The sequence below is a fragment of the Engystomops pustulosus genome, chromosome 8 (genome assembly GCF_040894005.1).
Source record: "Engystomops pustulosus chromosome 8, aEngPut4.maternal, whole genome shotgun sequence".
In the NCBI taxonomy this organism is placed as follows: Eukaryota; Metazoa; Chordata; class Amphibia; order Anura; family Leptodactylidae; genus Engystomops; species Engystomops pustulosus.
Genome location: NC_092418.1, coordinates 117,375,380 through 117,400,716, shown reverse-complemented (window position 1 = coordinate 117,400,716; position 25,337 = coordinate 117,375,380). Strand labels below are relative to the sequence as shown.

Here is a 25,337-nt window from a genome sequence, read left to right as displayed (position 1 = left end):
GCCACAGTATGAGGAGGATGGAGGACAGGAGGCCACAATATGAGGAGTAGGGAGTAAGGAGGCCACAATATGAGGAGGAGGGAGTAAGGAGGCCACAGTATGAGGAGGAGGGAGTAAGGAGGCCACAGTATGAGGAGGAGGGAGTAAGGAGGCCACAGTATGAGGAGGATGGAGGGCAGGAGGCCACAATATGAGGAGGATGGAGGACAGGAGGCCACAGTATGAGGAGGATGGAGGACAGGAGGCCACAATATGAGGAGGATGGAGGACAGGAGGCCACAATATGAGGAGAGAGTAAGGAGGCCACAGTATGAGGGGGATGGAGGACAGGAGGTCACAATATGAGGAGGAGGGAGGACAGGAGATCACAGTATGAGGAGGATGGAGGACAGGAGGTCACAATGAGAAGGGGGAGGAGAGGAGGCCACAGTCTGAGGAGGATGGAGGACAGGAGGTCACAGTATGAGGAGGATGGAGGACAGGAGGCCACAATATGAGGAGGAGGGAGTAAGGAGGCCACAGTATGAGGGGGATGGAGGACAGGAGGTCACAATATGAGGAGGAGGGAGGACAGGAGATCACAGTATGAGGAGGATGGAGGACAGGAGGCCACAGTATGAGGAGGATGGAGGACAGGAGGCCACAATATGAGGAGGATGGAGGACAGGAGGCCACAGTATGAGGAGGATGGAGGACAGGAGGCCACAATATGAGGAGGATGGAGGACAGGAGGCCACAATATGAGGAGGAGGGAGTAAGGAGGCCACAGTATGAGGAGGAGGGAGTAAGGAGGCCACAGTATGAGGAGGATGGAGGACAGGAGGCCACAATATGAGGAGTAGGGAGTAAGGAGGCCACAATATGAGGAGGAGGGAGTAAGGAGGCCACAGTATGAGGAGGAGGGAGTAAGGAGGCCACAGTATGAGGAGGAGGGAGTAAGGAGGCCACAGTATGAGGAGGATGGAGGACAGGAGGCCACAATATGAGGAGTAGGGAGTAAGGAGGCCACAATATGAGGAGGAGGGAGTAAGGAGGCCACAGTATGAGGAGGAGGGAGTAAGGAGGCCACAGTATGAGGAGGAGGGAGTAAGGAGGCCACAGTATGAGGAGGATGGAGGGCAGGAGGCCACAATATGAGGAGGATGGAGGACAGGAGGCCACAGTATGAGGAGGATGGAGGACAGGAGGCCACAATATGAGGAGGATGGAGGACAGGAGGCCACAATATGAGGAGAGAGTAAGGAGGCCACAGTATGAGGGGGATGGAGGACAGGAGGTCACAATATGAGGAGGAGGGAGGACAGGAGATCACAGTATGAGGAGGATGGAGGACAGGAGGCCACAATGAGAAGGGGGAGGAGAGGAGGCCACAGTCTGAGGAGGATGGAGGACAGGAGGTCACAGTATGAGGAGGATGGAGGACAGGAGGCCACAATATGAGGAGGAGGGAGTAAGGAGGCCACAGTATGAGGGGGATGGAGGACAGGAGGCCACAGTATGAGGGGGATGGAGGACAGGAGGCCACAGTCTGAGGAGGATGGAGGACAGGAGGTCACAATATGAGGAGGAGGGAGGACAGGAGATCACAGTATGAGGAGGATGGAGGGCAGGAGGCCACAATATGAGGGGGAGGGAGGAGAGGAGGCCACAATGAGAAGGGAGGGGGTAGGAACACAGAAAGTTTGGGGGGATAAATATAAGTGAAGAAACAAAAATCTGGGAAGGATAAAATGAAAGTATATGTTGTATTATATGGAGGGTTGTCCTTAGGAAGGGGCAGTATACCATGTGGGGATCTTAAGGTATATATTAAGCTATGTGTGGTGTTGGGCAATGGGCGGGCTTCTTGTCCCTCTTTCTGTGGCCCAAAAGTTGGGAGATATCCATCTATCAGATTCACCTCATATAATGTGTATGAGGGGGGGTGGGCTCTTATCTTCTGCAAAATGTGAAATTTTTTTAGTAAAATTATCATTTGAGATTTTTTAGCAAAATTAAGCTGAATGTCCAAGGGTCACGTGATCAATGTATATTGTATTCCCCCCCCCTCCCAACGGGAAAAAAATGGTTCTGACGTCATCGACCAGCCAAGCCGGTTCAGCGTTACCGTGGCAACTACGCACGGTGAACGTGATCACGCGACTCCATCCGTCCAATCAGGTGGCTGCTAGTGACACAAACTACAAATCCCGGCATGCCCCTCCCGGCTGACGTGCCATAGAGCCACTGACGCGGAAGTAGAGAAGGGACAGCAGGTAATTTTGCTGGATTCATCGCTATTCTAGGATTTTAAGGGTTATTCGGGGAGATAAGCGGCGGCTGTGACTGTTATGTCCGCAGCGGGAGGACTACAAGCACCAGCAGGCTCTGTCATTACAAGTGCTGGGGCCCCATAGTCCCTGCCGAGCTGTGACATGTGCAGATGCTGAGGGACTACTACTCCCAGCATCAAGAGAATCTTCTATGGGATTTTAAGTTGCAATTCAATGATCTCTGCTTGCTGTCAGTGAATGGGACCATGGCTGGTGCCGTCCTGTACAGAGCCCATACTTCTCACAGCTGAGGGTACGTGCAGTGGTATTACCCTCCTCTGAGGTACAAGCCGGGGCTCCTGAGCTGATAGTTTGTTACATTGTATCAGTGCAGGTTATAGGTATCAGCCGGAATTTGTTGCTTTACATCTGTACCCAAACTACAATACCCATCTAGACCGGGCAGGGAATGATGGGGGTTGTAGTCTGTAGCGGTTACAGAGCCACAGCTGGAGCTCTGTAATAGACTGGATTTACATGTTGGGGCCCCCACACATCTCCCCCCTCCTCACAGTCTTCATGGACTCCTCTTGTGCTGCACTAGTTTTCTCGAATGTGCTACCCCAGACGTTTCCACAGTTGATCGTCTTTACCTATTATGACTCTTGCATGTTAAACCCCCTACACTTAAGTTATTAATGGATTGTAAGCTCTTGTGACCAGGGTCCTCACTTCTTATACTTGAGTTGTTTAGTTTCTTTTCCTGTGTCTGACCCTCATGGAATCGTACAGCGCTGGAGAATACGATGATGCTAGAGAAAGATGATGATCATCAGATACGTCCGGCCATGGGCGTAACTACAGTGGTAGCAACTGCTATGGGGCCTGTAATGTCAGGGGGCCCCGTCATCTGACCTGACACTAAAGAATGGAGGACGTGCCCCATTATATAAATATTATGCTGCACATTGTATATAACATATGTGATGTATATATGCTGTACCTCTGTATATGGCACTGTAGTATGTATATATGCCGTATGTCTGTATATGGCACTCTATGTGTGTATATGTAATGTGCATATGCTCTATGTGTGTGCATGAGTAAAGAACTGTATGTTAATGTATATAAGATATAAATGTGTGTATATGAGTGTAATATGTACATTTTTAAGGGGGCCCCGGTCAGAACTTTGCTTTGGGGCCCTGCCTCTCCTCCTTATGGTCTTGCGTCCGGCTGTAATGGTCTCTCATTTGTCTTCCCTCTTGTCACAGACGCCGCAGAGATGTTAAAAGCCGTAATCCTAATCGGGGGCCCCCAGAAGGGTGAGTACATCCTGAACTACTTTGATATTCAGGTACATTTTTATGTTATTGATCAGCTATTGATAGGATAGTTTATCAATATTGGATTGGCAGGTTTGCAATAACTGGTACCTCATCCTTGTGTCACATGTATCTCCATGGTAACAGACTACAAACCAATTCTGTGTAGTCAGATTTTGCAGTGCTCTTTTCCCTTTAGCCTCTCTGCCGCCTCCACTTGAAAACCTACTGATGGGAGCAGATGCCAGACACGCGACCAGAGAATCCGACTACAGTGGGTTTGTTTGTAGTCCGTTACTATGGAGACAGAGGTCTGTACTGGAGCAGGAAGGAGGAGGGTCTGATTGTCGGATGGACCACAGGGACCCTCAAGAATAGTTCTTCTATATAATATATAATCCTTCACTCTTTCCTGAGCCTGCACCCTGCAGGCCGTGGCAGTGTATATGTATCATCCATTACGGATCATTTTGTGCTCTGTTATGTTTAGGATTATTTACACTGATACACTGTAACAAACCGGTAGAAGTGTAACTATGAATAAACCCATACATTTTTCTCCCTTCTTTTCATAGGTACCAGGTTCCGGCCTTTATCTTTTGAGGTTCCTAAGCCCCTGTTCCCTGTTGCTGGTGTTCCCATGTTACAGCATCACATTGAGGCCTGCAGTAAGGTAAGATCTCTAGACCTGAGCGACCTAAATGGTTAATCTTATATCAGACATGTAACCCTACAACTACCCCACCTATACCTACCCCAGTCCTGCACGCTGGTCCCTCCCAGGAGTTCTGACTATAGCAGAAATGTGCCCCGCTCCTTCTATAACCCCTCAGACCACCTCACCTTTAACTGCAACCACAGGAAGAGAATTAGGGGACATTCATTCTGGAGATGGGTGCGAGTCCTACATTGATGAGGATGGCGACAGGATCCCCCCTATTCCCGCTGTCAGCTAGGGTGTTCAGCTATCAGCAAATCTACGAGACTTTGAGGAAGTGCTGAGGGAGCAGGGGGAGTGTAAGACAGTGGCTTCTACTGCTATTCCATCTGTTTTATGCGGAGATGTTGAGATGTCAACTTGTTTTCAGTAAAGTCTCTTGTTTATCATCAAAAGGGTTTCTGCAATTACCTGGATAGAACCGGGAACTGGTCTTTTTTAGTCCTTGTCTAAAAAATATATATATATATATATATATATACATAGTAGTCCAAAATAGGGTGTTTTGAGCGGCACCGTGTATATATATATTTTCGGGTGCAGGTCTTCTTTAAGAGGTCCGACAGTGACCCCAATATCAGGTAATAGAAAATTGAGAAGCAGCACTCCGGTATTTCCAGTGAATAAAGAGGTTTTATTCCACCAATATAGTGCGACGTTTCGCCAATTCGATCAAGGCATTATCAAGCATCATTATCATGCTTGATAATGCCTTGATCGAATTGGCGAAACGTCGCACTATATTGGTGGAATAAAACCTCTTTATTCACTGGAAATACCGGAGTGCTGCTTCTCAATTTTCTATTACCTATATATATACATATATACTTTATATATTCAAGTATAAGCAGGGGCCCCTAATTTTACCACAAAAACCTGATAAAACCTATATTTTTTACCCGAGTATAAGCAGAGTTTGGGGTTTCAGCACATTTTTTGTGCTGAAAAACTAGGCTCATACTCGAGTACATATGGTATATTGAAAACTTTTCATAAAGAAATGTCTGAGCATAGAGAATAGGGGATAACAATGTGATGTGTGGGGACCTGCCTCTAAGAATGGGGGGGGGGGGGGGGTCTCTTTCCCAGCAATCAGTAGAGCATGTGTCCTGCTGCTTCATTCGCTATGGGACCACAGGGAGCAGCCGGGCACAGCATAGAGAATGAATGGACGGATGGACGGGATACATGCTCAACTTGCCCCTCTGTTGATTGGTGGGGAAGGGTGCCACGTTCTAGTGGATGTTCTCTCCGCTCTGGGGGCTGGAGGATGTGATGAGTTATCTCACAGCATTGGTAACGTGTACCCCACTACACAGGTGCCCAACCTGAAGGAAATCTTATTGATCGGATACTATCAGCCCAACGAGGCCCTGAGCCGCTTCCTGGTCACAGCGCAGCAAGAATTTAAAGTGGCGATCAGGTGAGAGGTCATTCTATATCCAGACAGATGCACTGCAATGGCTCCATCTATCTACACTAAGGGGTTGTCCTGAGCTTACACAGGATCTCACAGAGCAGCAGCTCAAGCATTCTCCCTGGTGCTGCATTCATTCTCTAAGGGACTGCTGTGGATAGTTCCCTAGCAGTCATTAGGGGGAACAGGACCCCAATGGTCAGACCACGTGTAAGCAGTTTTTGAAACGTTACACTTCGGATAGGAGGTAAAATGAAATATTAGGACACCTGCATTTAGTAACTTGTAATATCATATTTTATACTCCAGTCTCAATGAGACCTGCAGCATGGATCTTTGTATGCCCCCTGAGCAGCCTCCTATACACACAGTCCAGTATATACACACAGTCCAGTAGAATATGGGTGCAGGGCAGTGAGACCCGCCATCCTCTTTGCTGGTGGAAACAGAATTGTGAACGCACCTCTGGATAATTGAGGACCAGAGTTATTAGTGTTTCCTTAAACCTTATAATATAGACGCTCTTCTCCAATTGGCAGATATCTGCAGGAATTTTCCGCTCTGGGCACTGGAGGGGGCATCTATCACTTCCGGGACCAGATCCTCTCCGGGGGTCCGCAGGCCTTCTTTGTGATGAACGCTGACGTGTGCTGTGCGTTCCCTCTGCTGCAGATGTTGGAGTTTCAGAAGAAACATGAAGAGACGCATCGGTACATCATGCTGGGGACTACGGTGAGTGCACCCGGAACAGACTGTAGGGGGCTCCACCTGCTGCTGCTGATGGGGCGTCATATTAATAAGATGACTAAGATGGATTCTGTTGAACCTGAAACCCCATAACAGTTGCTGTTACATTTGGGATGAAAGTCTCTTGATTTATCAGATGGGTTTTACAAGTTCTAAATGGGGGGGGAAAAGGATTTTTCAGTGACAACAAGTAAAGATCTTGTAAATAGGAATAAAAAGTATGTATTAAAGAAAAACTGCATCCTGTTCTTATTTCACAGGCGAATAGGACCCAGTCTCTGAATTACGGCTGCATCGTGGCAAAGGCGGATACCCAGGAGGTAATACATGGCACCGGGATGGGGAGGGGCTGGGATACAGGATACTTGAACATTTTATGGCCAGCAAATTACAGCAAATTTTATCTAAATTGGTCCATCTGGTCATACTCTACTAATCTGTAAGGTTAAATAAAAAATATTCTGAATTAACTGCATATACATATATACATACAGATTCATAGACCTTCTAAGAAATGGAGTAAAGCATCAGCATGCTGTGAGCTCCCCCTAGTGGTGACTGGCGGCATGCAGCTTTCTAGCATTGCGCTCTATGGATTCTTATAACTCTGTGTTTGTGCAGGTCCTTCATTACGTGGAGAAACCCGGGACGTTTGTCAGCGACATCATCAACTGCGGGATCTACCTCTTCTCACCATCAATATTCGAGCACATTGCAGAGGTTTTTAAGCGCAATCAGCAGGACCTGCAGCTGTGAGTCCCCCGCAGTCAGTCAGTGCACAGCCCTCCTCCGCCTTATCCCCCCTCAGCTCCTGTATCTTCATTTATCATGTCCTCATGTACATTCATTCTTCTTCTTTTTTCCTCCTCTGCCTCTGTGCCCCTTGTTCTTCCTGCATGTGCGGCCAGTTGTTCCTCCTGCATCAGGTGAGTGCTGTGTGTGTGGCACCAGCACATGGCATGGGCACCAGAGTGACTGGGGTAGCGGCAGAATACATCTCCTTCACTCATCACACCTAACTCCTTGTAGTCCTCCTTTTGTGTCACTCATCTTCCATCTTAAAGGGAATGTGTCACCACAAAATTACCAATTGCTTCAACTGAGATTTATATGTTATATATAATGAAACCTCTTCTTGCACTGGTCTTTTGAGGCCGTGGTGTGCTCATACAGGGGCTACTATAGAGTGTAATAAAAGTTTTAAGCAAGGTTTCACTGCATATTACGATATATACTCTCATAGAAGAGTATATATGGTCACCCCCTTATGAACAGAAAAGGAAAAAAAAAAAATCACAAAATAGAAATCCTAAAACAAGAATTTGTATCTAACTAAAATAAAATGTAGGTGATGCATTCCCTTTAAAGTCTGCAGTTCACCAGGACAATGAGGGATTTTCCACTAAAAAAATGGCTCCTCGTCCAGACATTTTGCTGCTTTATTGATTTTATCTGGAAAAGCTGGATCACCATTAGCATGGCTGCCTGGACATCTTTCGCTTTATAGCATCCTGTTAGTCTGGGTCAGATCAGAGATGTGGCTCCAGCTTGATTCTGAGGGTCTGATGGCTGGGATTCCCCCTAATCCATGTAAATCCTGATTATGTAGGGTTAGTTATCATCAAGAGGAGATGGACAGCAAGAAAACATGGTAAGACTCCTCCATTGCAGTTCTCAGGATGGGGGCATGGATCCTAGTCATCACATCGGTACCTGAGCAATATCCAGCAATGTGCCATACACAAGCCGAGCCAGCAGGTGGCAGCAGAGGCTTTAATTTCAACCGTAAAGCTGAAAAGTCCTAAAATTAAGCAAATACATGTGATATTTTTATATTTACATATTACATTTTTTTTTTTTCAACAGTGAGGAAAACTCGAGCTGGCAGCGCACAGAAGTGATCCGGTTGGAGCAGGACATATTCACAGCACTGGCCGGACGTGGGCAACTTTATGTCTATAAGACGGATGGATTTTGGAGTCAGATTAAGTCTGCAGGGTGAGTGCGAGCTCTGAGGTATAGGGCTCATTCAGATCGGCTTTTTTGAGGTCCGTATGCTATCCGACGGCATACAGACCCATCAATTTCTATAGGTCTGTTCACATGCACGTCTGAATAATCCCCTAGTCATACAGTACTTTAGTCACCTCACTGCTGTGTGTTCTGCTACCAGCTCAGCCATATACGCCAGCCGCCTGTATCTGGACCAGTATCACGTAACGCATCCCGAGAGACTGGCACACAACAAGGAGGGGACGCCAGTCATACTGGGTGAGGATCAAGTCCTATTATTGGGCAGTCTGTGATAATGTATCCAATTTTCTCTGCGGCTTCTTGAAGTATAAAGTTCTTTCCGTTTTCTTTAGGAAACGTATATGTTCATCCCACGGCCAATGTCGATCCGACTGCTGTGGTGAGTATTAGTTTGTGGCCTGATTAACTCCTACCATGCTTCCACTATGCAGGTCTCTGTGGTTACAGCCATGATTGGTGCTGGCACAGGCTGTTAACCACTAAGATGCCAAGGATGATCACGATTGCAAGTAACTGGGGCACCACATGGATATCAAATCGACCAAGATAAACAATTGCAACCGTAGCATCATAATAATTATTTATATAGCGCACACAGATTATGCAGCGCTGCACAGAGTCCCTGTCCCCAATGGGGCTCATAATCTAATCAACCTGCCAGTATGTTTTGGAGTGTGGGAGGAAACAAGAGGATCTGGTGGAAACATGGAAAGAACATACAAACTCTTTGCATATGTTGACCCTGGGACATGAAAACAGAGGTCCCTAGCGCTGCAAGGCTGTAGTGCCAACCACTGAGCCATCATGCTGTAGCATCTGAGTATTTAGGGCACCATATCTGTAACAAGATTACTAAGCTGCCATGGTCAGTCATGACAGTAGTATTGGAGTACATGAGGCTCCATCTTTATTATTAAAACACCCTGCAGCCATATTTTTCTCATTTGCACAGTTCTTCTTGAGTAACTATCTCTACATTTCTGACAGCTGGGCCCCAATGTCTCTATCGGGATGGGAGTGACAATAGGAGCTGGGGTGCGTGTGCGGGAATCTATTATACTACACGGCGCTGTGCTGCAGGTAAGACAACATGACTTCGTGTTCCCCTGACACATGCAGGAGGTGTATTCCCTCCTAATGGTTTCTTTCCCGAGATACAAAGCTGATATAATCTGTGTGTTCCCCTTTCAGGATCACAGCTGCGTCTTAAACACCATAGTTGGCTGGGACAGCAGCATTGGCCGATGGGCGCGCGTGGAAGGGACCCCCAGTGACCCCAATCCTAATGACCCTTATGCCAAAATTGACAGTGAAACTTTGTTCCGCGAAGGAAAACTCACACCTTCTATCACAATTCTAGGTAAGAATGTAAAGAAAGTAAAGTCAATGGTTGATTAGAGGAAGCAATGTGAGAATCTGTGATTTGTATACTGGGAGTTGTAGTCATTCTAGACCTAGTAATTGTATTGTACCCGCCGGGCTCCAGCACATGTTCTGTACAGATTGTTACTGCTCTGTGTCTCTTCCAGGATGTAATGTTTCCATCCCTGCTGAGGTCGTGATCCTGAACTCCATCGTCCTCCCTCACAAGGAGCTGAGTCGCAGCTTCAAGAATCAGATTATTCTGTAGTTTGGGGACATTGAAGAGAGCAGCGCTCCAGGCATGGACTTCTCTGTGTAAGGCCACTCTTCCAGCCCACGAGGGATCTGACCAAGTGACCTCTGCAGTAAGAAGCTGGACACAAAGCGGCCAGAGATCAGAGTCGTCTCCTCTCTCCTCCCAGGCAGAGGCATTGATGCTGCCCCTAGGACAGAAGTGAACACTAGAGGCAGCGCGCTGTATGCATCACCCTGGGGTGGAGGGTCTTCTTTCTATTGTAATACAAATCACATGGACAGAATATCTGCAGGCCGAGTCCTCATCATCCGGTATCAGTGCAAGAGTCTATTAAAAGTTTGTGTGGAGAAGTCGTTGTGCACTTTGTACAACTTTCCCATCATCCTCTAGGCGGTGGCCTGAATTGTTGTGCTTCATTTCCATGTGACAGGTTTGCCAAGACTACATAAGAATCAGTGGTGGTTGCCACACAATGCATCTGGTACATGACTTACTCTGCTCCAGTCTGTCAGTTGTGAAGCGGAAAGGACAGGTCTTAAAGGGGTTGTCGGAGCGTAATAAACCCCATTGGTGGCTGGGAGGGAGGGAGCCATAAACATGTATTTACATTCCTCATGGTAGGTTTCCTTGAATATAATTGTGACTGGTGGTGCATATCCTAATGTTGTAGTTTCTCCTGGACGCACATCAGATACAGACAGAGACTCGAAGGATAAGTTGGAAGGGGCTTATTACCTGACCTAGTGAATAGAGACAGCGCTACCGCCATAGGCCATGTGATTGTCAGCTCTCACAGAATTAAGAAAATCTACCATCAAAATCCATCATGATAAACCAAGGACACTTACTCCAGACACTGGCTGTAGGTATCTTCTTATATTTTGTTATCTATGGTCTCCTTCCTTCTAAAATCAAACTTTTAAACTTATGATAATTATTTGAGCCTTTCCATGCTGCAGCTTCACAGGCTACTACACTGTGCAGGAGCACTTCCCCCTCCCAACCTGTGAGATTACATCAGGCAGAGGAAGGGGGACAGTGCAAGTCTGTGAAGCCAGTGCATGGAGTGGCTCTTGTAACAACCCCCCGCAGCCCTTCTGGTTGATTAGCATAATTTTAAACGTTGATTTTGGAAGGAAGGAGGCCTTGGATAACAAATATCAGAAGATTACTACAGTCACTGTGCCTGGATCCATGATACATTGCCCCGGGTTGATCAGACTTGATTTTTGATGGTAGATTTCCAGGTCTTAGACCCACTACAGTTCATTTTAAGACCTCTTACCCTGTAAGAATCATGATGTAATGGAGCCCACTATACATCCACTCAGGGAACAGAAGATATCCCGGTTTAATTCAGAAAATCTTGCTCAGGGACGGGACTCAAAGTATTATCGTTATACACAATGCAAGTAGCATTCTAAGTAGCTCCTACCTGTAATCATGTATAACTATGATGCTTGGAATCCATTCCCTGGAACAGTGTTTGCACCCGTAAAATCCAGCCAACCCAGACTGGCAGAGCGAGCGTGCTTGTGTCTTTTTAGATTTCCAGTGGAAAAATCAGAGGGATGGGGAAATTATATAAAAGTGCAAATATCGGGTTGTCTTTTATGACTTCATGGAGGACATAGAAATGACAGATGCCTCGAATACTTTGCAATTTGTGAAATGAAATTGCCGTCACGGGTCATATGCAGCGACCATGTTCCGGTGACTCCAAAACGACACAACTTTGCCAATCATCTCCCACCCACAGCGAGACGCTTGTTCCAGAACTATGAATGTAACGAATCTCTGGAGTTTAATTCATATAAATATAAGTTATTTTATATAGTTCAGGGAGGTAACACGTAGGGAAGGGGCTTATCAGCACTTCACATATAAAGTGTCGTCCACAGACAATACACACAACACAAGTGTCAGTGACCAGGAATATAAAGGTATAAATACGTGCCCATCAGGTGCCCAGTGAGTGAGTGACAATGACAGGAGGAGTGAGTGTGTTAACCCCTTCAAGCGTTTGGTGAAGTGAAGAACCGTCCCGGCTTTTTCGGCAGCTCGCTCTTGCCCGCAGACTCTGTTCTGTTAATGTAAAAGTGTAATTTATTAGTATGGCGGAATACACACCAATTGGCAGATTTACTAATCCTCTATAATATTGTCTACATTTTACATTGTGAAACCCCAGTCACTCGTAGATCCAGGCAGCACGACTAAGGTTATCTTCTTATTTGTTAACCATGGCCTTCTTCATTCTAAAATCAACTTTTAAAATTGTGCTATTGAGCCTGAAAGTATACTGGGGTGGTACCAGACTCCCTACGTGGTGCAGATTCACAGGCTGTTACAGTGTGCAAGGGGCACTTCCCCTCCCACTGTGTGCTGGAACTTCCTGTGCTGCAGTGAGAGTATATCCTAAACAGGGAAAGGGAAGTGCTTGGGGGAAGTTGAAACAGTGTAACAGCCTGTGAATCTGCAGCACAGAAGGGCAGTGGTAATGACCCCAGCAGCCTTTCAGGGTTATTAGCATAATGATAATTGATTTTAGAAGGAAAGAGGTTAAAGATAACAAATAGAAGATTACTACAGTCTGCGTGCGTGGATCTGTGAGTAAGTGTCCCTGGTCTAGCATGATGGATTTTGATTTCCATTAAACTTTACATTACCTACTGGCTCTTTTTGCCCAAAATTTCTTTGGCTCAGAAGCCACTCCCATTTCTTTTTTAGACACGCCCTTTAAGGTGCAAAGCATGTACGCCAGATTGTCTGTGGAAACGACAAATTGCTGGTGCTCTGGGAGGAAATTACAGCTCCTAACAGACTACAAAGTCCCCATTGTGGTCTCGCCCTTCCTTTTATTGAATGCATGAGAAAGCTCAGAGTTACTTACAGGAAAGGAGACTGGCCTTTGGCTTTCAGGGGAACGGTAAGTGTGGTGGTGGTGCTCTCAGGAGAGGTCAGGGGACGAAACAAACGCTCTGTATGGAGAATAGACGACACATTGTGAAGTTATGCGGCACCAGTAATGGCATAAAACAGACCCTGGTGCTCAGATTTCTCTATGTGGACACCTTTAACCTGACCCCATTCTGTTCAGTTGTTTGGGACCCACCCGCAGAGAACCCAAATCTTTATGACATTTCAGAAGGCGAGACCCACCTTGTGCCATGCTCACAGAATCACAATTATGATTTTCTTGATTGTTAGACAAGAACTGATTCCAGAAGCCGGACGGCAGCGAGAGTAGCAGAGACATGACCTGATGAAAAACCCAGAAGTCATTGATGGAATCAAAAATGGGGGGTGTAGAGGTGCATTGACATGACTAATCACCGACCTTGGCTTGTCTGGGGGTATCCTGCATGATTACTAGGGGGCTGGGGTCAGGCACAGAATGGCCGACAACAGTAGGACCAAAAACTCGAGACAAGTTGGTCTTATCCATCTGACATTCTGGGCTACGCATCACCCTGTGGAATAGAGACAGGACTGTGACTCTTTACTCCAAGGGAGTAAGAGTCATTTTGGATAGTATATGTGACCGTCACAGCTGCAATTAAAATGACATTAAAAGGGAACCTGTCACCAGGGACCTCATTTTCACTAAAGACAGGTTACAGAAGCCCATTACAGCTGCATATCAAATATGTATTTCTGCTTTTGCCAAGCATTTGCATTACAATATAATTGTGTGTTATAACTAACTTTGCCAGCTGACAGAATCCTGTGTGGAGTCCCAGGGGTTGGGCTATGGTTTGGGCTGCGGACTCCGCAGCTCTTGGCCCCCACCTTTGTTCTCCTGTACAGCTCCTACCGCCTGCTCCTTAACGGAGCTCCCAGCCTGACATCAGTGGAAGAGGGAGGAGCTGTACGGGAGAACAAAGGTGGGGGTCAAGAGCTGAGGAGTCCGCAGCCCATACCATAGCCCAACCCCTGGGACTACACAGAGGAGTCTGTCAGCTGGCAAAGTAAGTTATAACACACAATGTCCTTGTCTCTCATTGAGATGGGATCCACATCTATGAAACATTTATGCCATACCCTGTGCATATGCCATAAATATTCAATGTAGTAATACATCTTGAAAGGGCTTTTTGGACACAAATATTTTTAGTTATGTGCTGAGGAAAAGGCAGAAGTATCAGATTACTGTGATTCTGGCACCTTGCACTCCCACAGAGGTTATTAGCTGCTGATTGAGTACGGAGCAGAAATCAGACAGTGCTGTTATGTGTTATGGCTGACTCACTGCAAATTATCTTCAATATTAATGAATAGGAACCAAAAAAACAAAAAACAAAAATGGCACTGTCAGCTTATTGTTCCGATATCCGTTTATCAGCTGATCTGTGGGGGTGCTGGTAGTCAGACTCTCACTAATCTGATACTGGGGGATCTAATCAATGGATAAGTCATCAATATTTTTAGCCCAGTACATGTACAGGGAAAAGAGGACATGAAAAGGTCATGACCATATGATTGGATTGGGGGATGCACTATGAGGTCATTACCTGTACAGGTGCAGGATGAGGAAGGCCAGCGTGTCTCTGTTAGCAGGGGGAAGCTCCTGCACAGCCTGACAAATCTCACATTTACCATCATTTTCATTCAGAATATCTACAGGAAGGAAACAATCATACGAGAGATAGTAAAAATTCATTGAACAAATTATCTCCTGTGAAGTTAAATGGGGATTATCATCCCTTTCCTCAAACACCATAAGCCAAGGCACTTAGTATATGCAGCTGAAGCAAACAGCGCCATAGACTGTGCAGTGCAGCCAAACCAGGTTATTGCAGTTCTGGTCCCACAAGTGCTAATAGCGATCAGTGAGTGGATCACAATCTAATAGTGATCAGCTATAGAATGAAGATGAAGCTTTATGTTACAGAGGAGCCCATACTGTGGACTTACCTGCAGCGTCCAGGAAGTGTGAGTGCAGGGAGAAGGTGAGCAGCGGCTCGCTTAGGTTCCGCAGGAAATCCTTCAGCACGCTGCACACCGCATGGATGTCTTCCTTTGCCAGTTGCTGGGACTTAAGTTTTCCATAGAGAAGTTTTTGTTTCAGCTCCTTTACCAGTCGATCACCGCCAGAGACCCTATAGAGACCCCGCTGGTGACAAGAAAGAGGTCCATTACACCCATGCAGGACGCCACAGTAATCACACACATGCAACATATGGTTCTTCACATACATCTTGTATACAACTACATAGGAGTTCTATAGGAATAGTATTTTTGCCAGCACCCGACATGAGGAGGAGCTTATTGCATACAGATATCTAGAGACCCCTAGAAGTGCGATTGTCATACCTCTTTCAGGCCCCTCTTCTCTATCTCATTTACACAATGGATTACCAGACTGGGAACCATGGGAGGAGTGGCAGGGGCGAAGTCAGACAGCAGTACCTGTAAATATGACATATCACATGTGTCACATAGCCACAGACACAAGGCTGTGGGGAGTCCATTTTTTCCTGACTACTGGAAAATCTTGGAGGAGGGTCACCTGTCCCTTTGTTGGTGCTGTGTTCTGAGAGTGCGAAGAGATAGAAGTGCAAATTTTGGAGCAGGAGTCTCGACATTCAGGATGTATCAATATCCGACAGTTCCTGCATTTCAAAGACATTTTCCCAAACCGGGTTTTTTGGCCACAAACAGAGCACTGCTCAGCCCGGATCATCTGCCAAAAAAATAAGATGTACATACATGACATTACTTATCCTGTACTGATCCTGAGTTACATCCTGTATTATACTCCAGAGCTGCACTCACTATTCTGCTGCTGGTACCGTCACTGTACATACATGACATTACTTATCCTGTACTGATCCTGAGTTACATCCTGTATTATACCCCAGAGCTGCACTCACTATTCTGCTGCTGGTGCAGTCACTGTACATACACGACATTACTTATCCTGTACTGATCCTGAGTTACATCCTGTATTATACCCCAGAGCTGCACTCACTATTCTGCTGCTGGTGCAGTCACTGTGTACATACATGACATTACTTATCCTGTACTGATCCTGAGTTACATCCTGTATTATACCCCAGAGCTGCACTCACTATTCTGCTGCTGGTGCAGTCACTGTGTACATACATGACATTACTTATCCTGTACTGATCCTGAGTTACATCCTGTATTATACTCCAGAGCTGCACTCACTATTCTGCTGCTGGTACCGTCACTGTACATACATGACATTACTTATCCTGTACTGATCCTGAGTTACATCCTGTATTATACCCCAGAGCTGCACTCACTATTCTGCTGCTGGTGCAGTCACTGTACATACACGACATTACTTATCCTGTACTGATCCTGAGTTACATCCTGTATTATACCCCAGAGCTGCACTCACTATTCTGCTGCTGGTGCAGTCACTGTGTACATACATGACATTACTTATCCTGTACTGATCCTGAGTTACATCCTGTATTATACCCCAGAGCTGCACTCACTATTCTGCTGCTGGTGCAGTCACTGTGTACATACATGACATTACTTATCCTGTACTGATCCTGAGTTACATCCTGTATTATACTCCAGAGCTGCACTCACTATTCTGCTGCTGGTACCGTCACTGTACATACATGACATTACTTATCCTGTACTGATCCTGAGTTACATCCTGTATTATACCCCAGAGCTGCACTCACTATTCTGCTGCTGGTGCAGTCACTGTACATACACGACATTACTTATCCTGTACTGATCCTGAGTTACATCCTGTATTATACCCCAGAGCTGCACTCACTATTCTGCTGCTGGTGCAGTCACTGTACATACACGACATTACTTATCCTGTACTGATCCTGAGTTACATCCTGTATTATACCCCAGAGCTGCACTCACTATTCTGCTGCTGGTGCAGTCACTGTGTACATACATGACATTACTTATCCTGTACTGATCCTGAGTTACATCCTGTATTATACCCCAGAGCTGCACTCACTATTCTGCTGCTGGTGCAGTCACTGTGTACATACATGACATTACTTATCCTGTACTGATCCTGAGTTACATCCTGTATTATACCCCAGAGCTGCACTCACTATTCTGCTGCTGGTGCAGTCACTGTGTACATACATGACATTACTTATCCTGTACTGATCCTGAGTTACATCCTGTATTATACCCCAGAGCTGCACTCACTATTCTGCTGCTGGTGCAGTCACTGTGTACATACATGACATTACTTATCCTGTACTGATCCTGAGTTACATCCTGTATTATACTCCAGAGCTGCACTCACTATTCTGCTGCTGGTGCAGTCACTGTGTACATACATGACATTACTTATCCTGTACTGATCCTGAGTTACATCTTGTATTATACTCCAGAGCTGCACTCACTATTCTGCTGCTGGTGCAGTCACTGTGTACATACATGACATTACTTATCCTGTACTGATCCTGAGTTACATCCTGTATTATATCCCAGAGCTGTACTCACTATTCTGCTGCTGGTGCAGTCACTGTGTACATACATGACATTACTTATCCTGTACTGATCCTGAGTTACATCCTGTATTATATCCCAGAGCTGTACTCACTATTCTGCTGCTGGTGCAGTCACTGTGTACATACATGACATTACTTATCCTGTATTGAGAATAGTCACGATCCTGATTTATTTTTGGGCCAATTTTACATCAGTTTACCTACATATCATTTGGTTCTCACCGTTTTGGACAAAAAGACGTGCGCTTGTGTGTTGTTGGATTGATGGAGCTCCGGTTCTACTTCTTGTTCGGCCTCATTTATTTGGGGTAATGCGGAAGTCTGATCTGGAAAAATATACACAGGATGGGACTGATGTACTCAAAGCTAACACATAATGAGGATGATAAGAAATCACCCTTTTATCTAGTGACAGAATCATAATGTGCTGCTACGATACCACAGGGAATTCACACTAAAAATACAAATTTACTAAAATATAAAAAAGACTTGAGGAGTCATGGGGCAGAGAAGAGTCAGAATTACCTCCCAGAGGACAAGTACATTATCATGACCTACATACAGACACTGCCCCCAGACTTATAATGATGCACCTGAACTATGGGACAACAATAAAAAAAGAGGAGACATCCCACATGACTCTTCTCAGCCATCATGACTCCTCAGGTCCCTTCTATTCAGCAAAGATCTATTTGTGCACAACGTGTGATACCCAGGAATATAGAAGGACATCATTTTGCTGCGGTCACTGTCCGGACAAGAGGTTGGTGAGGGGTTTTTTTGGTCTAAATCCTCATTACAGATTCTTCAAGGGATATAATAAAAAAAATCCCAAATCTGAAATATTCTCGATAAAAACTTTAGGATCTCCCACCTTGCAAGCATGAAAACCCTCTGCTTTTGCGTGATCGTCGTCGCGGCACAGACTCTATGGAGGACGTTGTGTGGATAGGACCAGAGTCTGTAATCAACATGGTGGTTTTTGCGATAATTGCTTCCTTAATCTGCAAACATAATACAAACATTGAATTAAATGATGGATGACTATGGGTCCGATTGTTGATGGGGCAATGTGCACAAAACCTAATCTTACACAAGGTTATTTCTAGTGCAGATCCGCAGGGGCGGGGCATGGCACAGGGATTAAAGCAGACCAGGCCTGAGGGGGCGGAGCATAAAAGCCTTTCACATTGAGAATGGCAGGGTTAAACAGTGTTTCACTGATGGAGGCGTTGTTCTACCCCCAAATATGATCCTCATGTAAAACATATGGAAGGTTGGTTCAAATACCAAAATATTGTATTTCATTTAGGGTTAACCCCATTAAAGTTGTTGCCCGAATCACCGGAATGGAGTTGTGGTGGTGAGTTGCAACTCTCGAGAGAAGGCTAAGCTGAGGCAGTTACATAAACCACAATTGCAGGATCAGACTACCAAGATGTACAAATATTTTAAAGATTTGTCTCTCCATGGTAACAGACTACAGACAAACCCAGTGTAGTCTGATCCAGCTGTCATGTGCTGCATATTTTCTGCTGCCCCCTGTTGTTTTGATAGATGTCTGTAACCACATCAACACATAGATATGCAGAGGAGCTGTATACACAAAACGCTACCAGTTTTTCATCAACTTATGTGTAAAAAAAAAAATAAAATCAAAGTGTACCCTGGGCCTAATGAGAATCGGCATTCTCCATACAGAGCCTCATTTACATTATGCTGAGCCCCTCACCCGACCCCTTTGTAAACCTCCTCCGCGCACGCATGGAGTTTACTTTGAAGTCGCAAATCAATTTCTTCGTCTTTCAAAACACATTTCATCAGTGTTTTAGAAAAGAGAAGAAATAAACTGCGCTACAGATACCAAACCATTTCTATGAGACCGGAGAGCCAATCAGGGGCGGCGGCGAGGAGCAGGATACAGGTCAAATCCTTTTATCTCGCCAGCCACGGCTTACTGACCTGTAATAGAGGATTACAACACACAACATCCCCTCTTTATCCCTTCTCCACACGTTGTTATACACAGGGGAGCGTCATACACAATGGAGGCAGAATGGTGCATACAGCCCCAGCATTCGCCAATGTACGCTGGAAATGGAGAGAACCTTCTGTGCAGTTATAGGGGTGCCCTATTTAATACTGAGATAGTGAGTAAGACATTGCTTTATGATCATAAACTTATCTCTGGGGACCCCACTCACCCAGTGAATAAAAGGGGACACAGACCTGCTGTAACACTGCAAACTCTCATCTAATTAAAAAGGACATCGGGTCCCAGATCTCTAATCCAAAGTCCACATTCTGAGGGTCTCTATAAATTGAGATGAATGGTCTTGGGGCCTGTACAAAGAGGGGTTTACATTTCCTTAGGGGGTGTGATCTTGGATCTATGTATTAAAAAGGGTCTGAACAAATTTGGGTTCATTGTGAAATTTGTTTGAACACAGACCCCTCCATTAATACACAAAGGGAGAACTTACATTTCCTTGAAGGGGCTTCCCCACAAAACAGGTGGTTAGGTCCTCAGTGAAGGGACCCACACAGATCATGAGAACGGGGGTCCGATGTACCCCTTGTCGCTCTCCGAGATAACCGGAGCAGCCGGTCCAGGATGATAGTACTGCCCCATTCACCTCTATGGAGCTGATGGAGATTGCTACCCATCTCTGTCACCTCCATAGAGATGCACAGGGCAGTCCGACCACGCAAGATCGGATGCTCCAGTCATGAGAGATCCAAATTGGGTACATCAGACCCTATTCTAGAGATCTGTGGGGGTCCCATTAATGAGACCCCCACTGATGCACAAGTTAGACTCCATCCTGTGGATAGGGCCCAACTTGTTTTGTGGGAAAATCCCTTTAAGATGCCAGGATTTAGTTTGGTTTACGACAAGGTATTTTAGACTCTAAACTTATCTTGGCGGCCTGGTGAGAGATCTTTTTCTTGAGGGTGGGGTACACAGCCACAACATGCGGTGCACATAGATTGGCGTCTTATTTTTGATAGTATGAGAAGAAAAGTCTGTGATGACCATAACTCAAGCGCTGACCAGCTTCCCCATATCACTGTAAGCAAGCCATTCTACTCCATCTCTGCTATTTTCTTACACAGCAGGGGTCCTTTCTGGACCAGGATTCAATCACTTCACATCCAGTGGGATACTAGGCAAGCCTGGCAGTCTCATCTAATCTCCTACAGTTCTGCTACCTACCAGTAGATGGCAGTCTCAGTCCTCAGCAGGTGCAGGAGCGCTGCTCCGGAGTCACGTATGCTGTAAATTGCACTGCGATGTATATCAAGGATTAGTCACTCTGAATTTTAGCGGTCAATAGATTGTGGACTGTAGTAACTACATAGCTGTAACTGGACAGATGACAAACACTGCACTAGCAAAATGACCGCTACTAAGCGCTGGCCTTTAATAGGGAGGAGAAGATGTATAGCAGGAATGAAGTATTGTGCAAATGCTTGAAAATGTCACGTCTGCAAAAGTCGAGGAAGTAATTAATGACTATATGCAGAAGAGCTGTATGCTAACCATTGACATGTTTCATCGCTAGGGTCTGATCATTGGGATCCTGACAGAGCTTGAGGGTCTCTGTGATCCTTGCACCATCCACAATGGCAAAACACAGATATAAGTAAAGTTAAATGGTCTGAGCTCTGTCGCTAAATATATACTGGGGGCTCTCAGTGACCAGTCACTTCTGTAAAATCCCCTTTAAGCTGTTGCACTGATAGACCTGTGTCTGCGGCCTGACACCACCACTGAAAGCAACCAAAGCATCCACATAAAACTCATTTACAGGTTACGTACACATAGGTTGCCACTTGTATTTAAAACACACTAACTCATACAGCTCATATGCAGACCCCAAGTATCTCCATGGTGACAGACTACAAATAAACCCTGTAGTCTGATCCTGCAGTCATGTGCGGCTCTGTCCCCTGGCCACAGCTCTGCACCTCAGATTGAAGCACTCACATTTTCGTTTACTAGAGCAGTAGTTAGACTTGGCCGAGGCTTCTTCACAAATGTAGCAATCAGCGGAGCGAGTGAGGAGCGCTGCGGAGACAGGAAACACATGGAAGTTGATTTTGGATGCCAGTAACAGATGCAAGCGACATCCGCTGATGCTGATCGCAACCTAGTTGGAGATTCTGGGTTGTGTTACAAGATGCACCCACCGCCTGTTCACCTGCTATCATCATCTGTATTATACATGAAAAAGTGAAAGGCAGCTACATGCACGGTTACAGACAAGGTGCTGGTAAACTACACCATTCCCCTTTAAAGTGAACCGGACATCAGTAATTGGCCTAATAAACCACTACCAGTATGTTATCAAGCAGCTTATACATGAGGTTTCTTTCATGGCCTGGTGCGGTGACATCATCTAGAGAGTCAAATTTGAAGTGAGATGTAAACTGGTTTTATGAAGTCAAGAGAGCAGAGAGTTTAACACTGAAGTCAAGCTCTCCCTGCCTTAGAAAGTCCCCTTCACTGTAATTGATGGTCCTGCACCAGGGACATCATTTATCAGCTCTCCTGAAGTCCAGAGCATGATGTCAATCACATGGGAGAGCTTGACTTCTGTGTTAAACTCTCCAACTCCCCGACTTTATTCATCAAAGTTACGTCTCACTTCCAAGTTCATTTTCTGGATGATGCCACCAAGCTGGGCCATAAAATAAACATCTAGAAGCATCTGTTCAACTTATTGTCAACATACTGGTATATGCTCTTCTATATCTGGCCATCTCACAGACCTCAATTAGAGGAAATTGGACCCCAGATGTGGCAGACCACTGGGACCTCACAGATCAGACTGAACTGCTGTGCACAGGATAGAGGGTAAGAGTGGACAACTCCATTAAGTGGTTCCCAACCAGCATCTGTTATAAATGTAGTGGAGCAGGCTTATACCAATATTCTCGAGTTTCTCAGTTTGCTGCTTGTATGAAGGTCGGCCTGTATGCCAAGTCAATGACCTGAATACAACAGGCAGAACTATAAGATATTGTATATGCCTCAAATTTACACTGGCCATCAGATTATCCCTTCATATTCTTGCATGGGGTCTCAGTCCATGTTCATTACCAGCTGTCCCTCCCAGTGCTGACCACTAGAGGGCGCCGGCACACAGGGCTGTGGAACGTCACCAATACCTGGACCATGATTTATGAAATATTTCTGCCAAACCTGCAAGAGCCTGGTGTCCAAATAATGAACTTTTTATTGATCCCGGGCAATTTGCTGACAAACGAAGTCAGTTTGTCTGGTCTTTGGCATTAATAACACCTGACCCTTCGTGTCCAAAAGGGAGGAGGACGAGTGCTGGAAGCTAATATTTACATTGTGTAATTGATGTATTCACACTGTGTATTATGGCCTGAAATCATATCAGAAACTTAAAGATAAAATATGCAGAGTAAATAAAGCAGAATTCCTCTAAACTTGCACCAATATGTAAAGGAAACCCACCAGGTGGTAGGTACCTCTAGAATTGCCATTGGAGCCCTTTTTAGGGCTAATCATCCACTGGCCAATAAGTTTGTAAATCTTTTATTGCCCTAATATGCAAATTAGTTAAAGGGGTATTCCGGGAATATGAATGTCTGACACAAAAACCCTTGATGATATAAGTAAATGAATACAACAATGCTTAATGTCATTAGTCACAAAACGGAGCTAAAATAATATGATTTTACGATTTACAAAATTTATGGCCTCTCTAAAGTAGGTGGAGTTATCACTAAGATGGCCACCACAGGAAACTACAAGTTCCATGATCCTTTAGTTCTCAGTAACTCCTCCTACCACTTATGCTCTGCTAACAGTGATGATGTAACAGGTTTTCTTGCTCTGTTACCATAGTAATGATGTGTAACTGCCATCACCACAACACTGATCATACTGGATGCACTGCAACCAACCGACTACAGCCAAACGTAGTGGTGATCACATGACCCTGCCCAGGCAGGTACAGGACATGTGATGTGGACATGTGACCAGCGGCCATCTTCTTTTCTGCGACGGACCGCGCGGAGGAAATTAACGGACTGATTAAAGGGCCGGTAGCATTTTAATTCTTCATTACAGTCTATGTCACCAGCATTTTCTGCTAAGGGGAGCAAACTTTTAAATAACAACTAATTACACATTAGCTTATATTTTGAGTGCCCACTTGTATATGAATTATGCTGATTCCTGGAATACCCCTTTAAAGAGGTTACTGGGCGTGGAGTAGCCGGAGCTGAAGCTACACGGTGCGGCTGCTCCACGCACCAGTAGCCTCTTGGACTAATTTGCATATTAGGGCAATAAAATATATAAAATCTTTCAGCCTGTGAAAGATTAGCCCTAAAAAGGGCTCAAATGGCATTTATTAGAGGAACATGCCACTGGATCTACCTTAATAGGTAGATCCTGAATGGTAGGTTTCCTTTAACAGTTGGATTATGCATAGGGATTAGCGGACCCGTTTAACTTCAGACCCCGGTCAGCTCATCCCCAATTATGAGATATTCTGGATTATCAGATAAAAGATAGCTTTATATAAACATTTAATGGACACAGGCTCTATTGCAGTTGATGTGACCTCCAGCATACATGACAGTCCTTGCAATCCTCCAATTGCAGGGGGTCCCATTTGCTACAAAACAATAAATATGAATAAATGCCCCTAATGTTAAAATGCCTCTAAGGCTGGAGAACACTTCAGAAAAAAGAAAGTGTCAGAATATCAGCCTCTGGTGACTATATGATGTTGGATCAATACCCTTCTCTCCCGTGGCTTCAGCTTCACAGGTCTTCCTGATAGCTCCTCCAGATCCTGAGGAGAAGAGGAATTTTATGTTACAAGTGGCACAAGGAACATTGCAGTAAAATATATCCCTGAGAACACTACATGAAGTAGCATTAGATTTCATCCTTACTGGACAAGTAGACTATTTTCTTCTATTCTCATCCAAAGTTTCTATCACAATTCTGAAGATTACTCTTTTTAGTTATTGTCCACCTCCAAATTTGCCAGCAACTATCCCACAGGCGTTTACAGTAACCATGTTGTGAGCCAAAAGCTGCTGGGGAATGCAATGCAACCTGGGTCCACTGTAGATTCTCCAATGTGGAAATTTTGCAGTGGATCTGAAATAGTTTCACCAATCCATCTCAAAACATAGCTAGTCAATGGTTTGTATGAAGTCCAGCTCCATTCAGATGAATACTACTGGACTGCAATACTTCAGCACAACCTATAGGACACAGGTGGTGCCGTTTATTCTCCAAGGGGCTGAAAAAAACCATAATGAGCTCCCACAATGCACTGCTCTCTGGTAAAATGATTCTGGTGGAAGTTTTTATTTACAGCTTAAGTAACTAATGGATGCAATATTATGTGGCATTTTAAACAACACAGGAGCAATAAGTATATACACAGCAAGACGCCATTTTATGGAGAGGTCAGGAGGTCCTCTGGTATCAATCATCCTGAGAATGGAGGTGCCAGATTCCTTGTGTGGTGCCTGTTGTGTAGAAAAACTCCATACAAGTGAATAGGGTCACTTGCAGTTTCCTTGTATGGCTGAAGTTAAAGCAAAAGTCTAGGAGGGGAAGTTTTGCTACTTTGCTGCCCCCATTGGGTTGGTACCAGTTGTTTGACCCCACGCATCACTTTATAAGGTAGGAATGCACCGTGGTACTAAACTAATGTACCGATTGTATTCTGTGCATATACTGTGTATCT

The 25,337-nt window shown here is 45.2% G+C and overlaps 2 protein-coding genes across 6 annotated transcripts in view; one reads left to right on the top strand and one right to left on the bottom strand.

The window, feature by feature from the left end:
* Positions 1 to 2,121: 2,121 nt before the first annotated feature.
* GMPPA (GDP-mannose pyrophosphorylase A) lies at positions 2,122 to 10,500 on the top strand. Of its 5 annotated transcripts, none has more exons than XM_072122362.1 (14): positions 2,122 to 2,255; positions 3,527 to 3,577; positions 4,153 to 4,250; positions 5,615 to 5,718; positions 6,252 to 6,444; positions 6,720 to 6,779; positions 7,081 to 7,211; positions 7,368 to 7,385; positions 8,323 to 8,457; positions 8,633 to 8,730; positions 8,826 to 8,872; positions 9,481 to 9,573; positions 9,685 to 9,853; positions 10,023 to 10,500. In XM_072122362.1, the coding sequence occupies exons 2-14, from the start codon at positions 3,538 to 3,540 to the stop codon at positions 10,121 to 10,123; spliced, it is 1,287 nt and encodes a 428-aa protein (XP_071978463.1). In that variant the 5' UTR covers positions 2,122 to 2,255; positions 3,527 to 3,537; the 3' UTR covers positions 10,124 to 10,500. The 5 variants fall into 5 exon arrangements, with proteins under 5 accessions (XP_071978463.1, XP_071978459.1, XP_071978458.1 ...); XM_072122358.1 differs by lacking the exon at positions 2,122 to 2,255 and adding an exon at positions 2,300 to 2,565 and having other exon boundaries at positions 8,326 to 8,457; XM_072122357.1 differs by lacking the exon at positions 2,122 to 2,255 and adding an exon at positions 2,300 to 2,565.
* A 1,392-nt stretch (positions 10,501 to 11,892) lies between these two features.
* LOC140075930 (rac GTPase-activating protein 1-like) overlaps positions 11,893 to 25,337 on the bottom strand; it is a 28,826-nt gene continuing 15,381 nt past the window's right edge. Inside the window, exons 6-17 of the mRNA XM_072122356.1 lie at positions 24,372 to 24,425; positions 21,575 to 21,655; positions 18,458 to 18,587; positions 17,806 to 17,909; positions 15,624 to 15,797; positions 15,428 to 15,523; positions 15,029 to 15,227; positions 14,626 to 14,731; positions 13,452 to 13,584; positions 13,274 to 13,373; positions 13,005 to 13,092; positions 11,893 to 12,196 (exon numbers count right to left, since the gene is read on the bottom strand). Coding sequence (XP_071978457.1) covers positions 12,127 to 12,196; positions 13,005 to 13,092; positions 13,274 to 13,373; positions 13,452 to 13,584; positions 14,626 to 14,731; positions 15,029 to 15,227; positions 15,428 to 15,523; positions 15,624 to 15,797; positions 17,806 to 17,909; positions 18,458 to 18,587; positions 21,575 to 21,655; positions 24,372 to 24,425 — 1,335 coding nt within the window. The 3' untranslated portion in view covers positions 11,893 to 12,126. The remainder of the gene's footprint in view (positions 12,197 to 13,004; positions 13,093 to 13,273; positions 13,374 to 13,451; positions 13,585 to 14,625; positions 14,732 to 15,028; positions 15,228 to 15,427; positions 15,524 to 15,623; positions 15,798 to 17,805; positions 17,910 to 18,457; positions 18,588 to 21,574; positions 21,656 to 24,371; positions 24,426 to 25,337) is intronic.